The following is a 25,939-nucleotide window of genomic DNA, read 5'->3' as shown; positions in this document are numbered from 1 at the left end:
ATACGGGTGGGATTTGGAGTAGATAATGTCGGGTTTGGAGTAGATAGGGTGGGATTTGGAGCAGATAGGGGGCTGAATTTGAAGTAGACACGGGGATAACTGACAAATCTGCAATGGTGGATGGATAAGAAAAGGGTGGAATACATGAGCAGGTTACTGTGGATTAGTGACACGGTTCAGCTTGTAGTTCAAGATTAGGAATGTGCGTTTGGAGCAGAAGCGACTTTGAGAGTTTGAAGTAGGCAAGATGGAGTTTGAATGGAGGAGGTCTTTAGTTTCAAGTAATCACGAGTGGGTGTGTTAAGTCTTGGTTAAGACACGGCAATGAAGCATGCGACTTAGAGATAACAACTTCTTGTTTATTGCATAGAACAAAAGAGTGAGTTTAGTCTTACGCTGCTTTTAGCAATATTCCAGCAATATCACTGCGGGGGACATCAGAAATGAGCTTGACATACAGAGCAAAATTGCTGATGAAACCATTAGTAAGACACGGTATACACACAAAGGAAAATAGAAAACAGAAACAGACACACGAGAAGACATAGGATCCTTCCCCAGAATCACAATGGCGTCTGACAAGGCATTGCTACTTCTGTTCTGGTCGTGACCTTTTATCACCAAGACTTCATCTAATTGCTCGAATGAATCTATTACGTGTCAAACCTCACTCTGCTACTTACACGAAAATATGTTTCCCTAAACACACTCTAAAACATACACTCAAAACATCCCACTTACCCCGGCCATACGGGTGTATTAATGGTGCAACGTCAGGTGAGACTGGAATGTGTGACGTGCACATATATATAATGGTGTGCCTATACTCATATCAATGCAAGGGCTTCATACAGAATATGTATGCGACTGTATTTGTAAAAATAACATACTTGCGTCGACACGCATGTAACGTCACAGATTATAACAGGTCGTTGTAGGCGAGAGACGGGCGGGTAATGGACGACAGTGAAAGGGTGATTGTGGACGGGAAGAATAATGATTTGGAATAATCCAGCAATACATCAAACAACGGACTACCTAATAGGGGATAGTCAGTCAACTTGTTTGATGTATCTATTTCTCACATGCATACTGTCCTCTGACTCTAAGGCTGCGTGGTTAGGGCTCTCTGATGTGCACCGGGGCGGTGGGGTAGCCCAGTGGTTAAGGCGTTCGCTCGTCACACCGAAAACCTGGGTTCGATTCCCCACATGTGTACATTGTGTGAAGCCCATTTCTGGTGTCCCCCGCCGTGATATTGCTGGAATATTGTAGTCATTTAGCACATGTACTAATACCTTCCACACATTTCTCTGTAAACCAAATGATACAATGGACACGTTTCTTTGTCTACCCCATGATGCCATGCACATATTTCCCTGTCTACCAAAATATACCATAGACACATTTCTCTGTCTACCAAATGATACAATGGACACGTTTCTTTGTCTTCCCCATGATACCATGCACATATTTCCCTATCTACCAAAATATACCATAGACACATTTCTCTGTCTACCAAATGATACAATGGACACATTCCCGGCATATTCCCTTGTCTTCCTAATGATACCACTGGCAAATTTCCTTGTCTACCTAATGATACCACTGGAACACTGGCATATTTCCATGTGTACCTAATGATACCACTGGCATATTTCCTTGTCTATCTAATGATACCACTGGCATATTTCCTTGTTTACCTAATGATACCACTGGCTTATTTCCTTGTTTACCTAATGATACCATGGTCACATTTCTCTGCCTACCAATTGACTCTGCCAATTGATACCATGGACATATTTCTCTGTCTGTCGAATGATACCATGGACTCGGTTCTCTGTTCAGCAAATGATACCATTTACACATTTATCTGTCTATCAAATGATACAATGGACACGCTTCTCTGTTCAGCAAATGATACCATGGACACGCTTCTCTGTTCAGCAAATGATACCATGGACATGGTTCTCTGTTCAGCAAATGATACGATGGACGCACTTCCCTGTCTACCAAATGATACCAAGGACACGGTTCTCTGACTACCAAATGGTATCATGGACTCGGTTCTCTGTCTATCAAATGGTATCATGGACACGGTTCTCTGTCTACCAAATAATACCAAGGACACGGTTCTCTGTCTACCAAATGATACCAAGGACACGGTTCTCTGTCTACCAAATTATACCAAGGACTCGGTTTTCTGTTCACCAAATGATACCAAGGACACATTTCCCCGTCAGCCAAACGATATTATGGACACATTTCCCCGTCAGCCAAACGCTATTATGGACACATTTCTCTTTTTATAAAATGATACCCTGAACATACTTATGTCTTCCTTAATATACACTGGACATATGTTTCTATCCGTAACTTAGTACCTTTGATGTACATGTATTTCTATTTACCCCAAAATACCTTTCACACATTTCTCTAGCTATCACATAATAAACTCGACACCTTTCTGCTTCAAGATATTTATCTGTCAGCCGAATGATAAACTTAACACCTTACTATCTTCCTAGCCTTGCTCCAAGCCTGTACTGAATGCTGAGCCCATGGGTGTATGGTATTTCTATCGTTCGAAAAGGCAACTCAAAGGACCCCATTCTGTTATTTATTATGCTTTAGAAATTATCATTTCAACTATTAACTTTAATTTAGAGATTTGTGCAAGTCTACTATCTTCCCTGGACACATTTCTCTGTCATATAATTGCTTCAAGGTAATCCCCTGTCTACCAAATGCTATCTTAGCACATTTCTATCTACCAGGGCCCCGTTTCACAAAGCTCTCTTAAGCCTAAGTTCTCGTAACTTTTCTCGTAGCATTTGTACCTCCTATACTGTAACATAGGGAGTACGAATGCTACGAGAAACGTGAAGAGATCTTAGGCTTACGAGAGCTTTGTGAAACGGAGCCCAGATGATACAATGAACAATTAATAAACTCGTCAACTTATTTCATCATGGCTAGACAGCCAATAGTTCATGTGCACCTGTTGAATAAATACCCTTTTTATAAACCACAGAAAATACAAACAGTTTAAAAATATATCAACAATGCCGTTGATCCAACACAAACAAAAACAAACAAACAAACAAACACTGGGCCTACCTTCTTCCATCCCGCACGAGCGTCAACACACAGATCAATATATATCCTCGTTCAGCGTAACATCCGGAGTAGCCTGAACCTGGTGTTTAAGATGACCTAGGACAAGTCCGCTGCAACTAAGAGAACATCAGAGCTCTCCAGAAGCTATACATGCATTCATGTCTATGTTTAACACCAGGTGAACCTATGCATATGTCCCCGTTCCGCTCATTGAGCCACTAATTGTATTCTACGGTGCATGGGCCTTATATATGTTGCCTCGATAGGATCAAGCGTGTTCATTATATTGTCAATACGGTGTACGTTCAAGTAACCACACAGACAACGCCGTGTTCAATACGTTAACATGATGTTTACGGTTTTACGCCGTTATTAGCAATGTTCTATTAATCCGTTTCACAGCTTGTAATCATGCAGGGAATTGAACCCAGGCCTTCGGCGTGACGAGCGAAAGCTTTGACCACTGAGCTACCTCACCACCCAAATTTGGGGAGTAGGCAAACAGTGAAACCTCTTTAATACGGACGTTGCAGTTTCTTGTAAATCGTCCGTTTTGATAAGATGAAAACGAATCGATGTTGAGAAATAACTTCCTGGTATATTTGAAGGCGTTCATGAGCGTCCATTAGGCGCGTGCAGCTACGACAGGCAGGAGATGCAGATACTTCAGTCAACGTGACCTAAAGTACGTGTTATTGGTATGAAGCTGATTAGTGTAGCGTGAAAGCAATAATAATGTACGCAATGTATCGTGTCAATTGCATTCTTCGCTGTCATATGAGTCATGTATGTATGTATGTATGTATGTATGTATGTATGTATGTATGTATGTATGTATGTATGTATGTATGTGTGTGTGTGTGTGTGTGTGTGTGTATGTATGCATGCATGCGTGTGTGCGTGCGTGCGTATGTATGTCTGTGTGCGTGCGTGCGTGCGTGTATGTATGTATGTATGCATGCATGCATGTATGCATGTATGTGAGGTGAAATTGGATTTTACGTCGCGCTTGAGAATATTTTGCTCATATGACGACGTGCATGCGTGTGTATGTGTATGTGCGGCCACGTATCATTATGTTTTAATTGTTCGTTTCGTGAGCGGCGTTTAAAGCCACAATCAACAGTACACTATCTATTTAAAAAGTAAGATAGAATCATTGGCAATCCTGCGGTGAGATGGGTGGATCAGGGGTGTTGTTGGGCGCGCGCGCGTGTGTGTGTGTGTGCGTGCAAGTGTGTAGATGAAATTATGTATGTATATAAGTATTTATGGTAGAGTGCATGTATGGGAGTGTGTGTCTATTTATGCAAGTATGTGTGTGTGTTTGTATCCATACCACATTTTTAATGTTCGTTTCAAATGAGTGAGTGGCGTTTAATAAACAGCAATGTTGCTGTTGTTGTTGTGCGTGCGTGCGTGCGTGAGAGCGTGCCTTTGTGTGGGTGCGTGTGCGTGTACGTGTGTGTTTTTATAAACACAACGGTATACTTACTGCCTCTAAAGTTCTTGGCGTTGTGTTGGCAAGTGTTCCAAGCCACGGTACAAATAACACAGTCTACCAGTGTTGAATGCAAGCCAAATTCCCACTGCTAATTCGAGTATATCCCACGTTCGTCAAGGGCTTCCCTTTACATGGGGAAGTAATTTCTGGGCTAATTCACCTTCACCGCGATTTCCTTAATCGCGAGCTTCTTATATGGAGGCTTTTGCACTTAATTTCACCAGGGAGGATGCCAATTTCACATCACCATATGCTGATAAACACGGGGGTGCGTGCGTGCGTGCGTGCGTGCGTGTGTTTGTACTTTGTACTGGTCAAGATTGTTGGCCGGTGGCAGAGGTACTGTGATGGCTAGACTAACGCTTACTCTGTGAATATATAGTGAGGAGTGAGATTCAGAATCTGAGGAAATTTATACTTTCTTCATTTAGGGCTTTAGCTTTGCAGAATTGAACATATCTATGGGGTTACCGTCAGTAGAGTACTTCAGTCCTGCGCTAGAACGTGAAGCCAGATCCCCGATTGCAAAACACACACACCCCCCCGTCCTGAAGTTTGTTCAATGACCATTGAAACTCGGGTGGAAATGAAATGTGCACCCCTTCTTTTCTCAATAGTGTGCACCCCCCACCCCACCCTTCTTAAAAATGCTGCATCCGCCCCTGGTGTCGATGTACTCGTATCTAACAATGATGCACTCGCTAGGGTGAGATTTGTTTTTCCCTAACTTATCTTTGGAAGTATTTTTTGTTTCACGGTATGATAAAAAAATCTAAATCATTAAGAAAATAAAAACGCAATCAAATGGGAATTTTACTGTCTTCTACTTCCACGAATAAAATACATCTGTTACTTGTTTTAAGGTTTACACGACGTCACTACGGGGTTCAAAAAGAAGTGTGATCGAGTCTATAATTTGATTATTACTTCCTGAATCCAAGGCTTTAGTAGAGCAAAGGTGTAACTGCCTCCTAATATTAGTCACCTTTCACGACATACGTGGCTGCTTGAAACCAGTTCTAACCCCGATCTAAACACGTGGGAGTTATACAGGAATCGCTTACGGGTAGGCGGCGTCAAGACACAACTATAGGAGGAGTTACTATTCATCATCATGTAATCCGAGTATATCAAGGATGTTCTTAAAACGTAGCATGTAAATGTGCTGTGGAATTTGTCAGAACAATGACTTCTCTGTTTGGAGGGACTGTCTGCATTGAGTCTTTTTACATTTTAGTTTCTTGTTGTAAGCCTATGATAAACTATAGAGCTACGACATGTCGTAACGTTGCGAAGGCTTTGTGGATGGGGACCCAGGGTTATATTGTCTGCACAGACCATCAGGAAACGACTGCCGACCACTGGACTGCCAATCGACCATTAACAGGACCTAACCTGACGCTCTTCGTGCTCAACGTTTACAATGGATTTGGAGGGAACAGCATCACGTTTTGGGGAGCATCTTGTTCAAACGGACAATCTCAAATGATTGTCGTCCAGAGGAATCTTACTGCCATAGAGTATCGGGACCAAGATTTGACCCCAGTGCTTCTGGTGTGACATTTCTACATGACAACGCTACACCATTACTACAGTTCTGACGGGCAACGTCTTATGTAACGTCGTTGTTGATGACATGGACTGGCATCAGACTTGAAGCATTTCGAATACAGTTTAGGATGAGCTGGGAAGCGCTCGTTGGCAAATGGCGACGACTTCCGGTTCGATTGTTCCGACAGGTTCACCTGTCCATAAGGGGACGTTGTGTTCCCCTACAGCCGCCCTAGGAGGTAACTCTCGTTCTTGACTTTGTCAGTTCCAACATCTTTATCAGTGTAAAGTTATGGCTGGGAGAGTCATGAAATGTCATGTAATATTTTCCTTATAAAACCCGTGAAGGTCCGGGTTAAATGAACCTTCAGTAACCCATGCTTGTCGTAAGAGGCGACTAACGGGATCGGGTGGTCAGGCTCGCTGACTAGGTTGACACATATCATCCGTTCCCATTTGCGCAGATCGATGCTCGTGCTGTTGATCAGTGGATTGTCTGGTCCAGACTCGATTATTTACAGACCGCCGCCATATAGCTGGAATATTGCTGAGTGCGACGTAAAACAAAACTCACTCACTCCTTATAAAAATGATACCGCAATCAACTGATGATGGCAGCATGATACATATCTATTTTCTTAATAATGCAAACCCGCCATATAGCTGGAATATTGCCTAGTGCGGCGTAAAACTCAACTCACTCACTAATAATGCAAACACTCCTTCCTTTGTTGATTTAAGTCAAGTCATTAATTTGGTTGAGTATATATTCCGGCAATGCTCCAGCACCATGTACTAAGGGGATTACCATTTTGGGAATCAAACCCTGTCTTCCATGCACCTGACGAGCGAATGCCCGACTCACTTAGTTAACAACACGTAATTACAGTTCACATAAAGTGAGTGAGTGGGTTTAGTTTTTACGCCGCTTTTAGTAATATTCCAGCAATATCACGGCGGGAGACGCCAGAAATGGGCTTCACACATTGTGCCCATGTAAGGAATCAAACCCGGGTCTTCGGCTTGACGAGCAAACACTTTAACCACTAGACTACCCCACCGCTCTAGTTCACCTAAAGAGGAAGAGAGCAAATAAATCTATGAGCCTGTTCCGAGTCTATCTATATTTTTACACCCGTATCTGATTGTGGATCGATTCGTTGCTCATGTTATCGACCTCTTTTTGTTTGTTTGTAGGGATACGTTCAATTTCTTCCACCCCACCCCCACCACCACCTCATCGAATGAGAGGAGGTGTCTGAATTTGCCCTTGGAAATCCAATCGATATTTGAATCATGATAGCTGCGATAAGTTGTGAATGGCTGAATACAAATGTAAATGTATGTTTTGCCAAGTCCAACAGTCTGTTGCATAACACACATCGTCGTTGTGTACCTAAATGGCGAGACACAACTTTGAGCAACCGTCAGAAAACCAAACAACGTATTGGGGGAACTGTTTGAGACACCTTGCAACCAAGGTGAGCGATCTAAAAATAACACGTTGGCGAAAAGCGCTAGAAATCATTATACTCAATGAGTGTTTTGCAAGGGAAAACGTGAATATGTTTAAGTAGTATTGCTCTACCGCTTTGAAGGAGTACTTTACCCGTGTAAACAATCACGGCGACCTTGTGTTTGTGACAACCCACACCCAAGGTCAGAACCATTATGTTGCCACACGATCATTTGTCAGATGAGAACGGATTCAAATAAATATAGAATGACTGCTTAGACCTTTAAAAAATAGATCCCAAAATATAGTACCTGTCCAACGTTACGGAAATCAACGTCTCAAATGTGTTGATAACGTTTCATTGAGAACTATGTCAGTGAATAATTAGCAATAAGAGGCATTTGAAATCATAGGACAATACATTTGAACCGTTTGTTGTTTTGATGTTGAGTTATTTCTCATAATGGACTGATCCTAAATATTTTTCCAACTTTTTTCATGCTAAATTCGTATTCAGTTTCGCATTTGTTGGGGTATTTTTCATTTCCGAATTATCTTTGGTGGCTGTTTTGGCGTAACCCCTCGTGATATTGGAAATTCACAGTTTGTGATATATTTCTTTAGACAGGTCACAAAATAGTTTAGAATGGAACAGCACGAATTTGCAGATTCACTCACACATTGACGTCGAAATTCATCTACGTTTATCTTCAGGTGATGATGATGATTATAGAGAAGAATGTACAATGTGAATGGCCCCCTGTACATTTATGTACAAAGTAAGTGACTACCCCCCCTCCCCCCCACCGCGTTTCATGTACAGAAGTGTTGACCTTGTACATGTGTAAATTGATGATCCTGTTGTACCTCCTCCCCAGAACAAAATGGGTGCCCCCCTTAAAATCATCATCATCTCCTCCCAGCCATAGATTATGAACGGTTCCTAAAATATAATGATTTCCTCAGGTTCTGAATCTCTCGTCTCCCTGGAGCTCCTTTTTCCAGGGCGGTGGGGTAGCCTAATGGTTAAAGCGTTGGCTCGTCACGCCGAAGACCCTGGTTCGAATCCCCACATGGGCACAATGTGTGAAGCCCATTTCTGGTGTCCCCCGCCGTGATGTTGCTGGAATATTGCTAAAAGCGGCGTAAAACCAAACTCAGTCAGTCAGTCAGTGGAGCTCCTTTTTTCAATTTAAATGGGCTTGTTTGTTACTATCAAAATTATATATATTCAGGGACTAAGCCTTAGTCTACCTGTCACTGAGCAAGAGCAAGTACACATACTGTTAATACTGTGTTTACGTCCTCCCAGCCCGAGCTAGCGTGAGTCGATTACAACGAACACGATCGAATCTGCACGTAGTCAGTGTTTCATCATTGCCAAGATGGCCTACTGGCACAGCGTCGCGGTTGGCTGGTTCGCGGGGATGTATAATCATGTTATTGCGAGCAGCAAATATACGTCATTGTGTCATGACTCCCGGTAACCGTCCTTAAACCAGGACACTTCTAAGGTTATCTGTCTATTGTTGACTGCTTTGATCCTGATTGTGAGAGGGGGATGGGGGAACAGGACTTCTCCCTGGTATTGCAAGGCACAAGGGGACCGTTTAAAAGTAGAGAGAGAGAGAGGTGGGGGTGAGGTGAAATTGGGTTTAACGTCGTGCTTGAGAATATTTCGCTCATATGACGACGTGCATGCGTGTGTATGTATGTATGTGCGGCTGCTTGTACTAGCCCAGACTAAAGCTGGTTTAATCCCACTGAGATACCATGCCGCAGTGAAGCATGAATATACCACTCAGACACATCATACTGACTCCGAGTCGACCAGTCCTAGTTGTACCCATTAATGCCGAGCGCCAGGCAGGGACCAACAAGTACCATAGAGAGAGAGAGAGAGAGAGAGAGAGAGAGAGAGAGAGAGAGAGAGAGAGAGAGAGAGGAGGAGTCACCCATTTTGTTTCGGAGTTATGTGTGTGTGTGTGTTGCGAGTGGGGTGGGGGTGTCCAGTATTTTGTAGGGGTCACATTTTGTACTGGGTGTGGGGTGGGGTGTCAGTGGTGGGTGGGTCGGTCGGTCAGCAATTTTGTACATGATTTGCAGGAGGGTTACTTATTTTGTACATAACTTTTAGGGGGGTGGGGGTGCATTTACATTGTACATGCTTCTTCATTAAGGTCATCATCAACCCACATAGCCATATATTATGAATTTTCCGTAAATATTTTCGGGAAGGTCCAGTAAAGCGCATTCGCAGTCGCCTCGGTCAGGACGCATTTGAACATAAAGGTATTGAAAGCCACAGTCCTGATGGTGTCGATTAACTCTGGTTGGAGACGAATAAGGGCTTGTTTGCTCGTCGATTAAGGCTGGTTAGTGAATAGACTAACGCTTAGTCCCTGAATAAATATAATTTTGATAGTAACAAATAAACCCATTTAAACTGAAAAGGAGCCCCAGTGAGTTGGGAGAACCTAGGGAAATTTAGGGCTTTAAAATAGCATTGCAGGGAGGGATAGGCATCAGGGAAAATAATGTGGTTCAGGGACTGTGAGACAGACTAGATAGTGATAGACAGGGTTTGCTTATGGAATCCGAGAAGGGACATTGTCGCGTTGTCGCATTGTAGCGTCGTCGCCCTCTCAAAAACAAGCAAAATGAGGCAAATTTAACCAAAGCGCGACAATGCGACAACGCGATAATGTCCCTTCCTGGATTCCATACTTGCTGGTGTCAGGTGAGGCTTCATACAGAGGGACTGGCTACATAGTGTATGGTGGTTTGGCTAGGATAGTGTCGGTCTTGGTTTAACAGTGTTGGGTGGGTAGGAAAGTGTAAGGTGGGGGGATGGATAGTGTCGGTTGGACTTTATTTTGTTGCATGGGGTAAGATATATTTGGTTCGAATGGTGTGTTTATATATTAGAAGTTCCATTAAATGAAAAGTACACTTCTGACTGGATACCACCCGAGTTTGCAACATTTTGAGTTCATATACTGATGGAAACAAATAAGGGAACATGTTTTCCAGATTTTCACCTGCAGTGCAATACAGGTGAGGTGAGGTGAAATTGGGTTTAACGTCGTGCTTGAGAATATTTCGCTCATATGACGACGTGCATGCGTGTGTATGTGTATGTGCGGCTGCTTGTACTAGCCCAGACTTAAGCTGGTTTTATAGTGCTAGCCCACTGAGATACCATGCCGCAGTGAAGCATGAATATACCACTCAGACACATTATACTGACTCCCAGTCGACCAGTCCTTGTTGCACCCATGCCGAGCGCCAGGCAGGGACCAACAAGTACCATATTTTAACGTCTTTTGGTATTACGCGGTCGGGGATCGAACCCGCGACCTTCCGCTCTCCGGGTGGACGCTCTAACCACTACACCACGGAGGCGGTCCAGTGCAATACAGATCATGCAAAGAAACCTGGTAATAAATAGAGGAACACTTGTACTTTCATGTGTTCCCGTATTAGTTTCAATCTGTACATTAACAACAACGCATCGAAGCACATATATTACTAATAGTAGGATTACTTATATGAAACATGGGTTGTGATCTATAAGAGATACGCCTGAAGGTGTACTTGGTGAGAAGTTACTGTGTGTTCAATGTACCGGCTCACACTATCAGCTCTATATTGACAATAGTGGGCGAACTTATCCACGAGGACGTTCTGGCTTCGTTATTCGAACTCAATGACGCGAGTCCAGCAACGTCTGTTCGGTGAAGATAACGATTTATATATAACATCAGCAGAGTACGTAATCGTGTCAGTGAGTGGATATGTATCGATATTCCCAGTGACTAGATGTTGGTGAACAAAACATCAGCCTCACCACATTAATTAAATAAACCTGTTTCTGCTGGTTGCCCAAGTATCCGGTTGGTTAGTGTAAATTGGGTTTAGGCTGGGTTAAACGTTATGAAGTAGGGTGCACATAGTGTAAGGTGGATAGCGGGCGGGTAGTGTTGAGTTGGGCTGGATAGCGTCGCACAGACTCGATAGAGAGGGATGCGAATGGATAGTTTTGTGTGAGGAAGGATACTGTCGGGGTGAGCTGGAAGAGTCCCGTGCTGCTGGATGGATTGTTTGTTGTTTAACGCCGCACTGGACCAGACAATCCAGTGATCAACAGCATGAGCATTCATCTACGCAATTGGGATTGGGATCTACGCAAATGTGTCAAATAAGGGACCGTTCATAATTTATGGCTAGGGGAATGATGATGATTTTTATAGAGAGAAGCATGTACAGTGTAAGTGACCCCCCCTAAAATTTATGTACAAAGTAAGTGACCCCCCTGCATGTCATGTACAAAATCATGGACCCCCCTCCCCTTCCCATATCTTTTAAGCGTACTTTTTTAATAATGTTGTGTACAAAATTGATGACCCCCTAGTACATGTGTACAAAATTGATGACCCCCCTACCTCACCAGAACAAAATGGGTGACCCCCCTTAAAATCATCATCACCCTCCCCTAGCCATAAATTATGAACGGTCCCTAAGTCAGCGAGCCTGATCACCCGATCCCGTTAAAGGACCACTGATCCAGAGCGATTAATGTTTCTAGCCAACAGTCTAATTACGAAACCAAGCTGCAGGCTGGTCACTACCTGCTCCCTCGACCGTAACGGACACAGTGACTGGGCTACCGTCCACCTTGGCAGAATTTCTTCACCCTAATCCCCTTCGACAAGCATGGGCTGCTGAAGACCAATTCTAACCCGGACCTTCATGAGTTGCTGCTGGTAGGACTCGGTTTGGGTGGGGTATTGTTTGCTGGGGCTGCGTGGTGTATGTGGGATAGACACAAAGTGGGGTAGGATCTTATTCGACGGGGTCGGACAGTGTCGAGTGGTTTAGGATACTGTCGCATGGGCAGTGGTATCTATACTCATGCCAATAATCCAATAATCCAATAATCTCCAATTAAAAAAATTGAAGGGGGTGACAACCATTATTGGCATGAGTATATTTAATCAGATATATTCTCTAACTCTTAACTGAAAGTGAGACGGTCGTGGTCATTATCTGTCTTCCTCATTTCTGTTTCTAAGACGATTTCACTGAGAACTTTACTGTCCCGAATGAATGTACTGCGACCGACCACGTATATTCGAACATGCAGGTTCCTGTCCTGCACGTATGTTGGGATTGTGGCGGAGTGTGCTTCGCGAACCCATGTTAGCATAATACTTACATACGAGTTATGCCGTACGTAAATAGAGATCAGTATATGAGCATACTGAATTTGCCAAACGAGCGTCAGAATTCTCGTATTTCCCCTCCGAGAGTGGGAGTAATATAGGCATTCTTCAGCGAGTTTTGTGAAATCAGTTTGACGCTGGTGCAAGTGTGATAATTCCAATATAATACATTTTTCTGAATCCTTTTGAGGAAACCTGTGGACTATGTAGTGAAAATTATCGTGTCGAATGACGTCAACAATTTGTAGCTATGACGTCGTTTCTGAGATGTCATCAGTGCCCTCTGGAAGGCGTAAACAGAACACTGATTTGCACAAGTTTCCCAAATCTTTTTATGAAGTCTATTATCAATATCCCTCAAGATAACTAATGTTATATATTATTAATCGACTCGCATAATAATGAATAAAGAATGGATGGAATTCGTGCGGGCCAAACGCCAAACGCCTTTGTCTGGCTTTGTTATGCTTTGGATTTGATTACATTTTTTACATTGCAATCATAGCATGGCCACAACCTTCTGTCACCATAAAATGTAGTACATGTTAGTCCCTGCCTGGCGCTCGGCATTAATGGGTACAACAAGGACTGGTCGGCTCGGAGTCAGTATAATGTGTCTGAGTGGGGTATTCATGCTTCACTGCGGCATGGTATCTCAGTGGGCTAGCACTATAAACCAGCTTAAGTCTGGGCTAGTACAAGCAGCCGCACATACACATACACACGCATGCACGTCGTCAAATGAGCGAAATATTCTCAAGCACGACGTTAAACCCAATTTCACCTCACCTCACCTTCTGTCACCACACTTCGTAAGACCGTGGACCAGTATTTTTCATAACAGTGACATTCATATGTTGATAGTTTTATGCCTCTCGGCTATTTATTCTAACCGCACAATGGTTCAGCTTACTCCTCTATATGGATACTTCCATTGTTAAGTAGGCTGTGTTCACACATTTCAATTTCCATGTTTATCTTGATCTCCCTGTCGGTAGGTCTTTGACATATATAATGTAGGTAGCCATTTAATTAATATGCGTTACATGCGTGTGTCCGTAATGGTGTTGTTAGCCTGGATATTGGCTTACCATAAGTCTTACTGGCCATTACAACCTGCCTCGGGCTAATGTGACCGACCTTGGACCAATATAATGAAAATACCAGTATAATAACCAGTTATCATAATACGTTATTCCTTGGTGTAGCCAGTCACCGATATGTCTAACCGACAACTGATGAGAGATTAAAGAAAGAAGAAGGGTGTCGGTCTGAGATCCTTACAAAGACGTCACTCATCACATAAAAACGACAAAAAACCAACAATAACAACAACAAAACAACAAAAAACAACCTCAACAACAAAAAGAAAACAAAAATCCCCAAACCAAAACCAAAACAACATAAAAAACCCCAAACAAAACAATAGAATAAAAAACAGCACTTTTTTTCTCGTAATTTTTTAATGGATAAAACCACCAAGCCACAGAATCCATTTATCAATCCCTTATGTGCACAACAGGTGTGTTGTTTAATTTTGAATTGAAACAATTGAAACATCCAACAGATTATTACCTTAACGCAAAGGTCTCGAGGTCAGTTCAACCTCTATTGACCGTTCAGAGACGCAAGTTGTCGCAAAGTCTAATTTGGGAACTTCAAGCAATGCCTGTCATGTCGGAAACCTTCTGTCATTCACCTGAGTCCAACCTGTTGTATCAGCAAGTTTACACCTGATCGTGTCAAGGTTTCTTTAATGTAAACACAGGTGATAAATGATCAAAGTCGCCGACGTGTTGGCGGACAGGTACAACAGTTACCTTGATGCCCATTCACACCTGAGTGTTTGTTCTTCGCAAACAATACCTCTTTGTAACAATGACTTTTTGTATGGGAACGTCACGACGTATATGTAATAAAACGTATTGGAATGAAATTATATTGTTGTGATAAATCTGTGCTATGAAAATGGTAATTTTCTTTAATAGCTCTATTCATGTTTGAAATTGGTTGAATGATAAATATGATCTTTCACTACTGATGGATAAAAATCAAGCATCGGATCTGTACAGGCCTTGCAGAAGCCGAACATCTATTGTAAGTGGTCGGGGTACGATAGTATACTAAGGCAGCCAGGGGATCAGTGTTCGGGTCCCTATCAACATGTCTTATTAACTTCTCTTAAATCCGATCGTGATATCGATCTGTAGAGCACCGTGAATTGGTATTCGTAGTGAGATATTCATAGGTATAGCACCCATTCTTTGCTATGGTTCTTGAAATTTGGGGCACATCTTATTGTAGTACAATTGAAGCTGTTCATACCAAGTTTTGTAATTATGTGTTAAAAGTTGGAAAGTCTACATGTAACATTATGGCCTTAGGTGAATGTGGTAGAATACCTCTACAGTTTACTTATACACCTAATGCAGTAAAATACTGGTGTTGATTCTTAAACATGCCGGATTATAGATTACCAAAACAGTGTTATCTTATGTTACTATCCTTAGACAATGTAAGTCGCACTTCATGGGCATCTAGAATCAAAAATATTCTTTCCAATTTGGTTTTGGTTTTGCTTGGATAAGTCAGGAGATTGGTAATCAAAAGTATTTTATGAAATTATTTAAACAAAGATTATCGGACAATTTATTCCAGTCATGGCAATCATCTTTACAAGATGATAGTAAGTGTACTTATTATTAACATTTTAAATCTCTGTCAACTGTAGAAATATTTGTTATGTAATGAGCTTCCCCAATATTTAAAAATTATATTTGCTAGATTCAGGTGTTGCAATTTAAGACTAGCCGTGAAAAGGGGCAGATATTCTGATATGAACTATAATGAAAGGTACTGTCTATACTGTAAATCTAATGGTATTTTATTAATTGAAGATGAATGGCATGTATTTTATGTGTGTGAGGCATACTCTAGTATCAGGAATAAATATATTAAGAAATATTTTAATAACTTCCACAAATTATAAACTTTATATCTATTCTACAGTGAAAATATGGATATGATAATAAATGTATGTTTATTCTTATATCATGTAAAACAAGAAACACAAACTGCAAATGCTGTAAATGCGTTGATGTGTTACATATTATCATGATTGTATTTTTGGGCGGAGGCCTGTTACTGAATAAAATGTCTGTCTGTCTATTCATAGGGTATACATATATCACTTACAGTGAATACATATAGCAGTTTTGAAAATCTGTTAACAGATCTTATACCACGTTAGGGGTGGTGGGGTAGCCTTGTGGTTAAAAGCGTTCGCTCGTCACTCCGAAGACTCGGGTTCGATTCCCCACATGGGTACAATCTCAGAAGCCCCGCCGTGATATTGCTGGAATATTGCTGGAAACAGCGTGAACTCCCAACTCATACACTCACTCACTATACCACGTTGAGAGTTTGGACTTCCAAGTTTAAATCCTATTTCTATGTACAAGCTCGTTCTTTGTGGGTTTCTGAAACATTGAGCTGTACAGGTCATATGAATTCCACGAAGCGGCATGCATTGTATTTTGTACAGTAACTAAAGAAATATGTGCCCTGAGATACTGGTCTGAATGCGTTAAGTGCCTCTGTTTGATTTGATTGATTTTTATTTCAGAAATGTAGGCCATCCGGGCCCATAATTCACATACATAGTCCTTTAATATACTTGACAGAGTACTTCATTATATAAATTATGACATGTGACAATATTTGATTGATTTACCAACAACATTTAGATATGCTTACATGATACATTTAAATCATTTACAATAATTATTGTTTTCAATCCAGTTTTGTCTTAATTTAAAGCTGTAAAATATAAAAGCTCCTAACTTCCAGGCGTGCTGCTTGTTTACAAACTGACATGATGTGGTAACATTATAATAATATTTTGCAATATGTATGTATTCATTTCTTAAGTTTTCATACAATGGACAAATTAAAGAAAACGTTCTTCATCCTCAAGCAATCTTATTGAATAAATCTTTTCACAATGTAAACACCTCTCTATTTTCAACTGAGACACTTTCCAAACGTCCTGACTCAATACAATGGAATTATGGTTCCCATAGTGCCTCTGTTCCTTCTTACCAACTGTGCACAGAGTCTGTTGGCATGGTAACGGATTAATGATTCCTTAATAGGATTCAGATCAATCGCCACGTATGACATGAGGGTGTTTAGCGGTTCCAGAAGGGGGTGACCCTATTGGCCAAAGGGTTATGCACGCTGGTCGCAGCTAGCTTCTGACTATTAGCTGAGATTTTTACCACATAGGCGCATTTCGCCGAAGTGGAGAAGGTCAACGAATTGTGTTGGTTTGGTCGTTCACCCACGCTGACCTGCCATTATGTAACTCATTATGTTTCCTCACTCACCCCAGACGCTGACATCTCCATATTGTTGAAGGATGGAACAGAGTACATTTTTTCCGACCCCTTTTGGTAATATTCCCTGTGGGGACTACAGAAAATGGCTTCCAGTATTGTACCTATGTGGGAGTTTCGAACCCGGACCTTCAGTGTGATGAGCGACCGCTTTAACCAGTAGGCTACCCCACCCCGTCTAAAGACGGATAGCAAAGGGCATTAAGACTCTCATTATATGATCGTCGAGTGGTTTGTGCCATGTCGACCACAGAAGAGCTCAGTCGGCGACAAATGCGATGAAGTATTTTTCAGCTTCTGGACAAAACAAACAAACAACCATGAACCATAAATTCGGACTGACAGAAAGCAAACCATGCCTCAGCTCTTGTAGATGCATCCAAGGTTATCATGACTTAAGGAACTGGGTAAAGGTATCGATCTGTACAGAATCCGATTGGAATATCGATCTCCAGAGCACCGTGGTTGGTTATTCTGCGTGTGCAATTACTGGAAAATGTTATAAAAAACGCAGTATATTTCCTTATAGTTCAGTTTGAAGCGATTTAATAGAAAACTGACTTCCAGACCTTACTATTCACGACCAGGGCGGGTGTATTTATTCACTGGCTCTAAACATGTTTAATTGAGTTAGCTATCGTTTTACGTGAGAGATAAATGCTAATAATCTTGCCACATGCATGTCAGTTTTGTAGCCAAAGACCGGCACTTGATATTCTTCTGTGGAGGTGCAGATAGTGCACGACTAGAAGGTCTTTGTAAACACAAACAAGTACGTGTTGCGGTTAGCGTGGGTACAGAATGGAATGTTGTTTTGGTGGATGATGGATGAGAAGGTACGTTTCTTTCCTCAGGAAAAGGTATGAGATTGGGGAAAAGGTATGAGATTGGGGAAACAGCGGACACCTCAGAGCCCCAACATCGAGCGCGCGCGCACAAACGCTCACACATTGTCACAAGGGGGATTTCTGGGTTAAATATTATCATAACCAAACACACACATGTTGTAGCGTGAAGGCATCCACATTCAAGAACACATGTTTTATGTCTACAGCATTGTTTTCAGGCAACACGAATACCATCCTTTGTGGTTATGCCAAGTTTCTGTAAGTGAGCAGACGATATTTACTGCACGATTGTATTCATGCCCTTCCAACATTTCATGGGACCCAGTCATGTACGGTGTCACAGATGTTGAGAGTTGTCTCCCTTAGGCAGGACAGAAGCCTGTAATCGGGGCTTCGTGTCCCAGATTCACTACGAACATGTCACAGGGTCACTTCAAAGCAATTGTACTCATTTTGAGAGTATCTGAGTTAGGATCACTTAGCGCTGCGGTCGACTGGTGTAACTTGTCCTTGGCATGTGGTGCCATGGGCTACCCTTAATTTGTTCCATACCATCAAAAGTGGTAATGGTCCAAAACCTGTTTTATTCCAGCATTTCCGTGCTATGATGGAAGTAGTATTTGAAGTGGCGTTTAACCAACGCCGTTATCCCCTTGACGTAGTTTCAGGAAAACCACACGGTTTCTTGGTAACAGTTGTTTCCGGCCGCCATCTTGGTATGCTACGATTCAACGCTTGCAGCACAAAACCACTGTCTGAAATCTGAACAGTTTTGGTTGTTGTGCCTTTCCTAACTGGCACAAACTAATTCATGTGACAAAGCATCGACGCAGGTGATTGGTTAATCATACTTCTTCTTCAGAAAGACGATGGGAAAGCCTTGTAGTTCGAGCAATCGTTCGTCACGCCGATACTCTTGGTTCGATCACATCTCTCTTGAATCCTCATTAAAAGATTCGCGCGTTCAGGCCCCACGGGGTGTAAATTCTAATCAGTGTATCGCTGATACACTGCTTTGTGATGTTGTGCAGTGAATACAGATGTTGTATAGGTCAAGTATATACCACGTGCCATACCGGATGTGGAGGAAATATGAATACGTTAGTCTGGCATTCACGGTAAAGAGTTGCAGGAGGTACCCTATGAAACTCCTTAATTATGTGTTGTCTTGAAAGAATAATAAACTCTGTCAAAAAAGAAACGCAACCCTGTCTCAGATATGAAAAATTCGTTTGAATGAAGTTATTGCTTCCAAACTAAATTTTATTCGAATGTATTGAAATGATACACGTAATTAATGAAGATTACCATCCAAACAACTGCATTTGTACGCATAAGTGTATTTTATTGCTTATTCCGTCACAACGCATGAAATGACTCTCATGGTGACTTCGCACAAAAAACACATGCAAATCATGAAAATGGCAGTTAATGTAGGTGTATAAAAGCCCATGTGCTTCCATATTATATTCATTCATTTGTCGCCGAAAAGCTGTGTTAAAATGCCACGATTGAGTGCTGCTGACCGAAATATCGCCATTGGTCGTGTCTGCTGGAGAAAGTTTTGGAACTGTTGCACGGCACCTAAATGTTCACAAAACAACGATATCCCGACTTTGGAGCCGCTACAACAACTTCAATTTGACCAACGATCGCCTGAGAAGTGGAAGGCCAAGAATCACGACCCCTTCAAGATCGGTACATCCGGGTCCATCACCTGCGTAATCGGCATGCCCTACCAACCGTGACTGCCACACAAATACCAGGTTTGAGGAGAGTGTCAGCTCAAAACGATTAGGAACCGTCTGAAAGAAGCGGGTTTACGTGCCTGTAGACCAGTTGTTGGACCTGTACTACGCCCCCTACATCGACGCCGACGACTCAGGTGGTGCAACAACGTAAGGATACGGACTTTACAAAACTGGAGGCGAATCTGGTTTTCTGATGAATCACGTTTCTTTTGCAACGTCACGACGGAAGACAGCGTCTGTATAGGAGACGTCATAAACGTTTTGCGCCCATCTGCGTCCGACAGGTGGACAGATTTGGCGGAGAAAGCGTCATGGTTTGGGGAACCATCTCATACAACCAGAAATCAGACTTGGTGATCGTTCCAGGGAACCTGACAGCCCAACGTTACATCAACCACGTGTTAGAGCTTCACCTTCTCCCGATTATTGACCAACAGACACAGATTTTCAACGGACAACGCCCGGCCTCATACTGCACGTGCAACAATGAACTTTCTGCAGAATTCCAACGTCAATGTCTTGCCATGACCCTCTAAATCACCAGACCTCAACCCTATTGAACACCTGTGGATACTCTGGATCGACGCGTACGTCAACGTCAGCCGCCGCCACAGACGCTGCAACAGCTCGCCGTTGCACTGCAGGAGGAGTGGAGAGCCATTCCCCAGGAAAGAATCCGGCGTCTTATCCGTTCTTGTCCAAGGAGATGCCGTGCAGTGATTGCAGCGCGTGGTGCTCATACGAGATACTGAGAAAGACGCCCCCTGGTGACAAACTGGTGTCTGTGAGATGACTTTTGAAATGACAATTTTAAACATGCCCATCTGGGTTATTATTCTGCCAAATTTCAGACTTCTGTCTTAAATAATAAAAATGCCGTGTCGTCCTAAAACTTCAGATCAAAATCTCTAAAATACAGGGGTTGCGTTTCTTTTTTGACAGAGTTTATTAACTTTTATGTTGATCATGTTCATGATAAGAAAATCACCACTACATTGGTCACGCTGTAATGGCGTCGGTCTGTGAATAATCTAGTCTGAAAAACATCATGAGCATCAATCTACGCAGTTGGGATACGATGACGTGTCAACCAAATCAGCGAGCCTGACCACCCGATCCCGTTAGTCGCCTCTTACGACAATCATGGGTGACTGAAGACCAATTCTAATCTACGATCAGTGAAGTTAGCGGTAGTGCACGTTACCACTTACGCCCATGAAGTTAGGGCGCATCCCGAGATCGTGGTCATCTTTTCAGCGGTGACCACCTAGGGTTAAGTCTGACTATTGTCAGTTTGCCGTTCATCGAGCCATTGGACTTAGACACAAAGGTTAATAACAACATAACATAAGTTCTTTATTAGACTTTTTAATAAGGCCTCGGAATCACATATACGTTAAATTTGGTCTGTACATCATCGCCCGGGCATTTTATGTACGTTGTTATGGTAACGATTAACGGCAACTTGGCGTTAGCCGTGTTGAAGGATGGCTAATTAGTTGCTATAGTTATAGCTCTCAGAAGAGGAGGTGTTAAGTAGACAGCCTGCGCGAACAGTAGTTGTGTGCTGCCGTACCAAAGTACAGATGTACTGTTCATACAAGTGATTCAGTGCTACAACATATCGGGTTACCATGTGAACCATCCATAAAACTGGCGTACAAAGGAAAGAACACAGCTGGTGGTTTGGGAATATTTTCAACAACAAAGAGACTGACTGACGAAATGCGTCAGTTTTTATACATTCTGTAATACATTTTGTTCTTTCAGTCTCCTCGTCAGTGTCATACCCGTGAAGATGCGGGTTGTAATTGGTCTTCAGCAAGCCATATTTGTCGTGGGAGTTAACAACAAAATCCAAACAAAAAACAACAAAACACTACATCGATCCACTGCCATGACTTGGACTAATGACGGTTCACGATGGTATGATGTGGTAGGGAGATGCTCAATGGGTTTCAACTTGCGCCTTATTTTCACTATTAAAATTAAAATTAAAATTAAAATGTTTAGTGTATGAACGGTGAGTGAGTGATTGGGTGAGTTGAGTTTTACGCCGCACTCAGCAATATTCCAGCTATATGGCGGCGGTCTGTAAATAATCCAGTCTCGACCAGACAATCCAGTGATTAGCAGCATGAGCATCGATCTGCGCAATTGGGATATGATGACATGTGTCAACCAAGTCAGCGAGCCTGACCACCCGATCCCGTTAGTAGCCTCTTACGACAAGCATGGGTTACTGAAGGCCAATATTCTAACCCGGACCTTCACGGGTTAGTGTATGAACCGCCATAGGCACATGCACATAAAGTGCATAGTACACAGTACAGGATCAGTTAATAACAGATTCACATTTCATTTCAATCCGTCTGTTCTTGAGGGCGTATTTGAAGGCGTATCTTGATAGTTTGTGTCGCCATAAGGCGAATAAATTGTCGAAGGTCGAATTTGTATTCGTGTATTTGGTATTTATTGCTTTTGGATGTTCTTTAAGGATGGGAATATCAAGATGCGATGGTAGATCTTCGATATTGTTTGAATTATGCACATACTCTGTCCCCCGTTATCAATATTTAGCCTCGAGCATGGGCAAAGTCTGTTGCAAATGTACACAAGGTCGAATCTATTAAATATTTCTCCGCTTCAAGGCTAATAATAAAACTTGTAGAACATTCATATCTAGTGTTAGATGGTTATATATTTGTATATTGAATTGCCATCCGTGAAGATCCGGTTCAGAGTAGGTCTTCAGTGACCCATGCTTGTCATAAGAGGCGACTAACGGGATTGGGTGGTTAGGCTCGCTGACTTGGCTGACACATGTCATTGGATCCCAGTTGCGTATATTGGTGTTCATGCTGCTGATCACTGGATTGTCTGGTCCAGACTCGATTATTTACAGACCGCCTCCATATAGCTGGAATATTGCTGAGTGCGGCGTTAAAAAACAAACAAACAAACAAAACATACCATGCCGTAGTTTAATATGGATACCATCTCAGACACGCTGTACTGACTTCGAGCGTTGTTTTATCCTGAGAAAGTTGAGTGCTCGTCAGACAGGGCACAAACAAGTATCATGGTTTAATGTACGCTATTAACGACCCGTGAAGGTCCGGGTTAGAATTGGTCTTCAGTAACCCATGCTTGTCGTAAGAGGCGACTAGCGGGATCGGGTGGTCAGGCTCGTTGACTTGGTTGGCACATGCCACTGATCACTGGATTGTCTGGCACAGACTCGATTATTTACTGACCACCGCCATATAGCTGGAATATTGCTGAATGCGGCGTTAAAGAAGAAATCAACCCCCAAAAATCATCAGTGTCAATATTGAGACATAGGTCACCCATGTTGTAGTGATTTTCTAACACCAAAATCAAACAAACAAACAAAACATTCCATGCCGTAGTTTAAAATGGATACCCATCTCAGGCACGCTGTACTGACGTTATCCCCAGGAGCTAGACAGGCAAGGCAACAACAAGTGTCATCGTTTAACACAAATTCAGTTGACATGTCATCTTGTCAATTATTTTTCCATGCAATGCAGGACCGAGAGATAAAGCCACAATCACCATAAAGCTGTCGTGTTTTCCATACGGTGACATACCACTTCATTATCCGAGATCACAACATGCCGCATACTCAAGTCACGGCATCAACACGTGCCAGATGTGCAGTATCAACAACGACAGACACTAATGCATGTACAACAGCGGCGACCTGGCGTTGACCGACAAGGTCGACGATATTTACATAGAGATAACAGTACATCATAAGCTCATGTATCTGGAAACAAAGGAGGAACATCCAACGGTCAAGATATACATGCAGCCCACTGGACAGTTATGGGCTATTTCTATAACAAGTGCATTCCATGTTGATGGGCCAAGGTGGTTTGGCATTTTCAGCAAGAACCTGGGAAATGAGTCGAGTGTGTCTAGATACAAGATAAAGATAAACGTGCTTATCTGTTGGCCAGGTGGCATTATTATTTTAAAGATGGACACCATTGTATTTCTGTATTATAAAATGTGAATGTATTTGCCTGAGATTGTAACAAAACACACTGCTGATTCCAGTTTATCAGCATTTCGTGTTTTATATCATTCATTTCTCCTTTTTGATTGGTTTATGTAATTTCAGGGGAGAAAATCCAAAACGTTGACACCGGTGAATAACGAACCTCGATTATCTGCTTACAGATTACATGGTAAAAGACTACATAGCGATCTCGATTCAAGGAATGGATCATTGAAAAATCAGTGATGACACCAGGTGTTCTCAAATGTGTAAGCATGTACTGTTAACGCCATTTGGTCAGTCACAATAAACTCAGCAGGGACACTATACAAACATGTATCTTTAAAGTGTGGACTGTATGCACGACCGAGTTAACTCAACAACGATCTGTATAGACCAATCATTTAATATTGAGATGTTGGGAGCAGGATCCGGGTTGATATAAATTGTTGCAGAATATACTTGACAAATATATAAGTACACAAGTACAAAAAAGCTGTTTAAAAGGGATTACTTTGTCTGCCTCCAACATTGCATCGGTACAAGATACAGCTGGAAAATGTTAAATATATTTTGAGTTACAACAGGGAGAAAATGAGTATAGAATAAGGTGGTTACAGCGTTCGCTTGTCACGCCGAAGACCCGGGTTCGATTCCCCACATGGGTACAATGTGTCAAGCCCATTTCTGTTGTCCCCCGCCGTAATTGTGCTGGAATATTGCTAAAAGCGGCGTAAAACTAAACTCATTCACTCATATAGTGCAGTGTTCGACTGTCACTCCGTAGACCCTGGTTCGATTACCTACTTGGGTGCAATGTGTGAACCCCATTTCCACCGCCATGATATTGCTGGAACATTGTTAAACGCGGCGTAAAACTCACTCACTCACTCACTCACTCAATCTTAACGGGTAATGGGTCGATTGGTGGGTAACGTTGGTTTCCTCACTACTTTGGTCGTGGTTCAAGATCCGAAGGAAATGCATGCATTTCAAAGACCACAAGGTCAGAACGAGGTGGTCATCCTCACAACACGTGATTGCCCATCTGTGGGTCAATTGGTCAGTTTTCACAGCAAGTGTTGACCCTGGGGTCAATCGTCCCGCAGGTTGACATGGAGGTAAGTATATGGGTTACAAGACCTGGCTTACATCGTGACATGTCGCTTCATCTCACTGCCTTATCAGATTAATGGCTCCTTGGGGTCTCGTCATTTCCACGTCCGTTTTAACCATTAAAGTCCAATTACCTACTTATATACTTGTAACTACCCAACAAGTACCCGATCAAACACCCAACTAACCGTCTAATTACGTAACTGTATACTTGTAACCATGGCAGCGACATAACCATCGCCACAGGCATCGTGCACGTTACTGTATCGCATTGTAAGAGGATGTAGGGTGGCTCCAGACAGAGTCCTATGGTTCCTGTCAAGCAAGACTTAGTCTGTCTCACAGTCCCTGAACCGCATTGTAACTTACGATCAGTCCTTTCTGCACTGCTAAAGCCTACAGGTTACACAACACCAAATGTTTTCCCACAGACTTCCATAATAACCTTATATTTTTTTGTAAATTATCCAGGCTATCAACACCCATTCCATGTACACATGGATACTGTCTGGCCTTTCAACTACAATAAAACACTTTTTCTAGCAAAATTGTCCAGCTCATTTTCCGAGCAGAGGAAGCGGAACACATCAACTCCAGTTCCGCACCAAATGCCACATACTGGAAAATATCTGTACACACAATAAGCATAAGTCATGGTGATAAAAATCACAGCACTAAATACCTAAAATTGTGATCAGTTTTAATTACTGGATGGATGTGCTTTTAAAAAACATAAACATCTTACACTATTTCATCCAATCACAGCCGTCACATGTCTCTGTCTCTTCAGTTGTTTACAAACGGTGCTCGCTCAGGGAGCATGTGAATCTGATTTAGTGTAGTGGAACCTAAATAAAGCAGGTCGTTAGGATTTGCATCCCCCTTCTCACTGGGGTTTCTTTTCAATATAAAGGAATTATGTTGGCTGGTTCGTTGTTTAACGC

The 25,939-nt window shown here is 42.3% G+C and overlaps 1 protein-coding gene across 1 annotated transcript in view; it reads right to left on the bottom strand.

Annotated features, from left to right (window-relative positions):
* LOC124286413 (protein phosphatase 1 regulatory subunit 3B-like) overlaps window positions 1-3,316 on the bottom strand; it is a 37,406-nt gene extending 34,090 nt beyond the window's left edge. Inside the window, exon 1 of the mRNA XM_046722781.1 lies at window positions 3,121-3,316. Within this exon, the coding sequence (XP_046578737.1) occupies window positions 3,121-3,130 (10 nt within the window). The 5' untranslated portion in view covers window positions 3,131-3,316. The remainder of the gene's footprint in view (window positions 1-3,120) is intronic.
* Between the last annotated feature and the right edge of the window lie 22,623 nt (window positions 3,317-25,939).

Source organism: Haliotis rubra, unplaced genomic scaffold, assembly GCF_003918875.1.
Source record: "Haliotis rubra isolate DU_JTF1 unplaced genomic scaffold, ASM391887v1 Scf382, whole genome shotgun sequence".
Taxonomy (NCBI): Eukaryota; Metazoa; Mollusca; class Gastropoda; order Lepetellida; family Haliotidae; genus Haliotis; species Haliotis rubra.
This window is presented reverse-complemented; position numbering and strand designations above follow the sequence as displayed.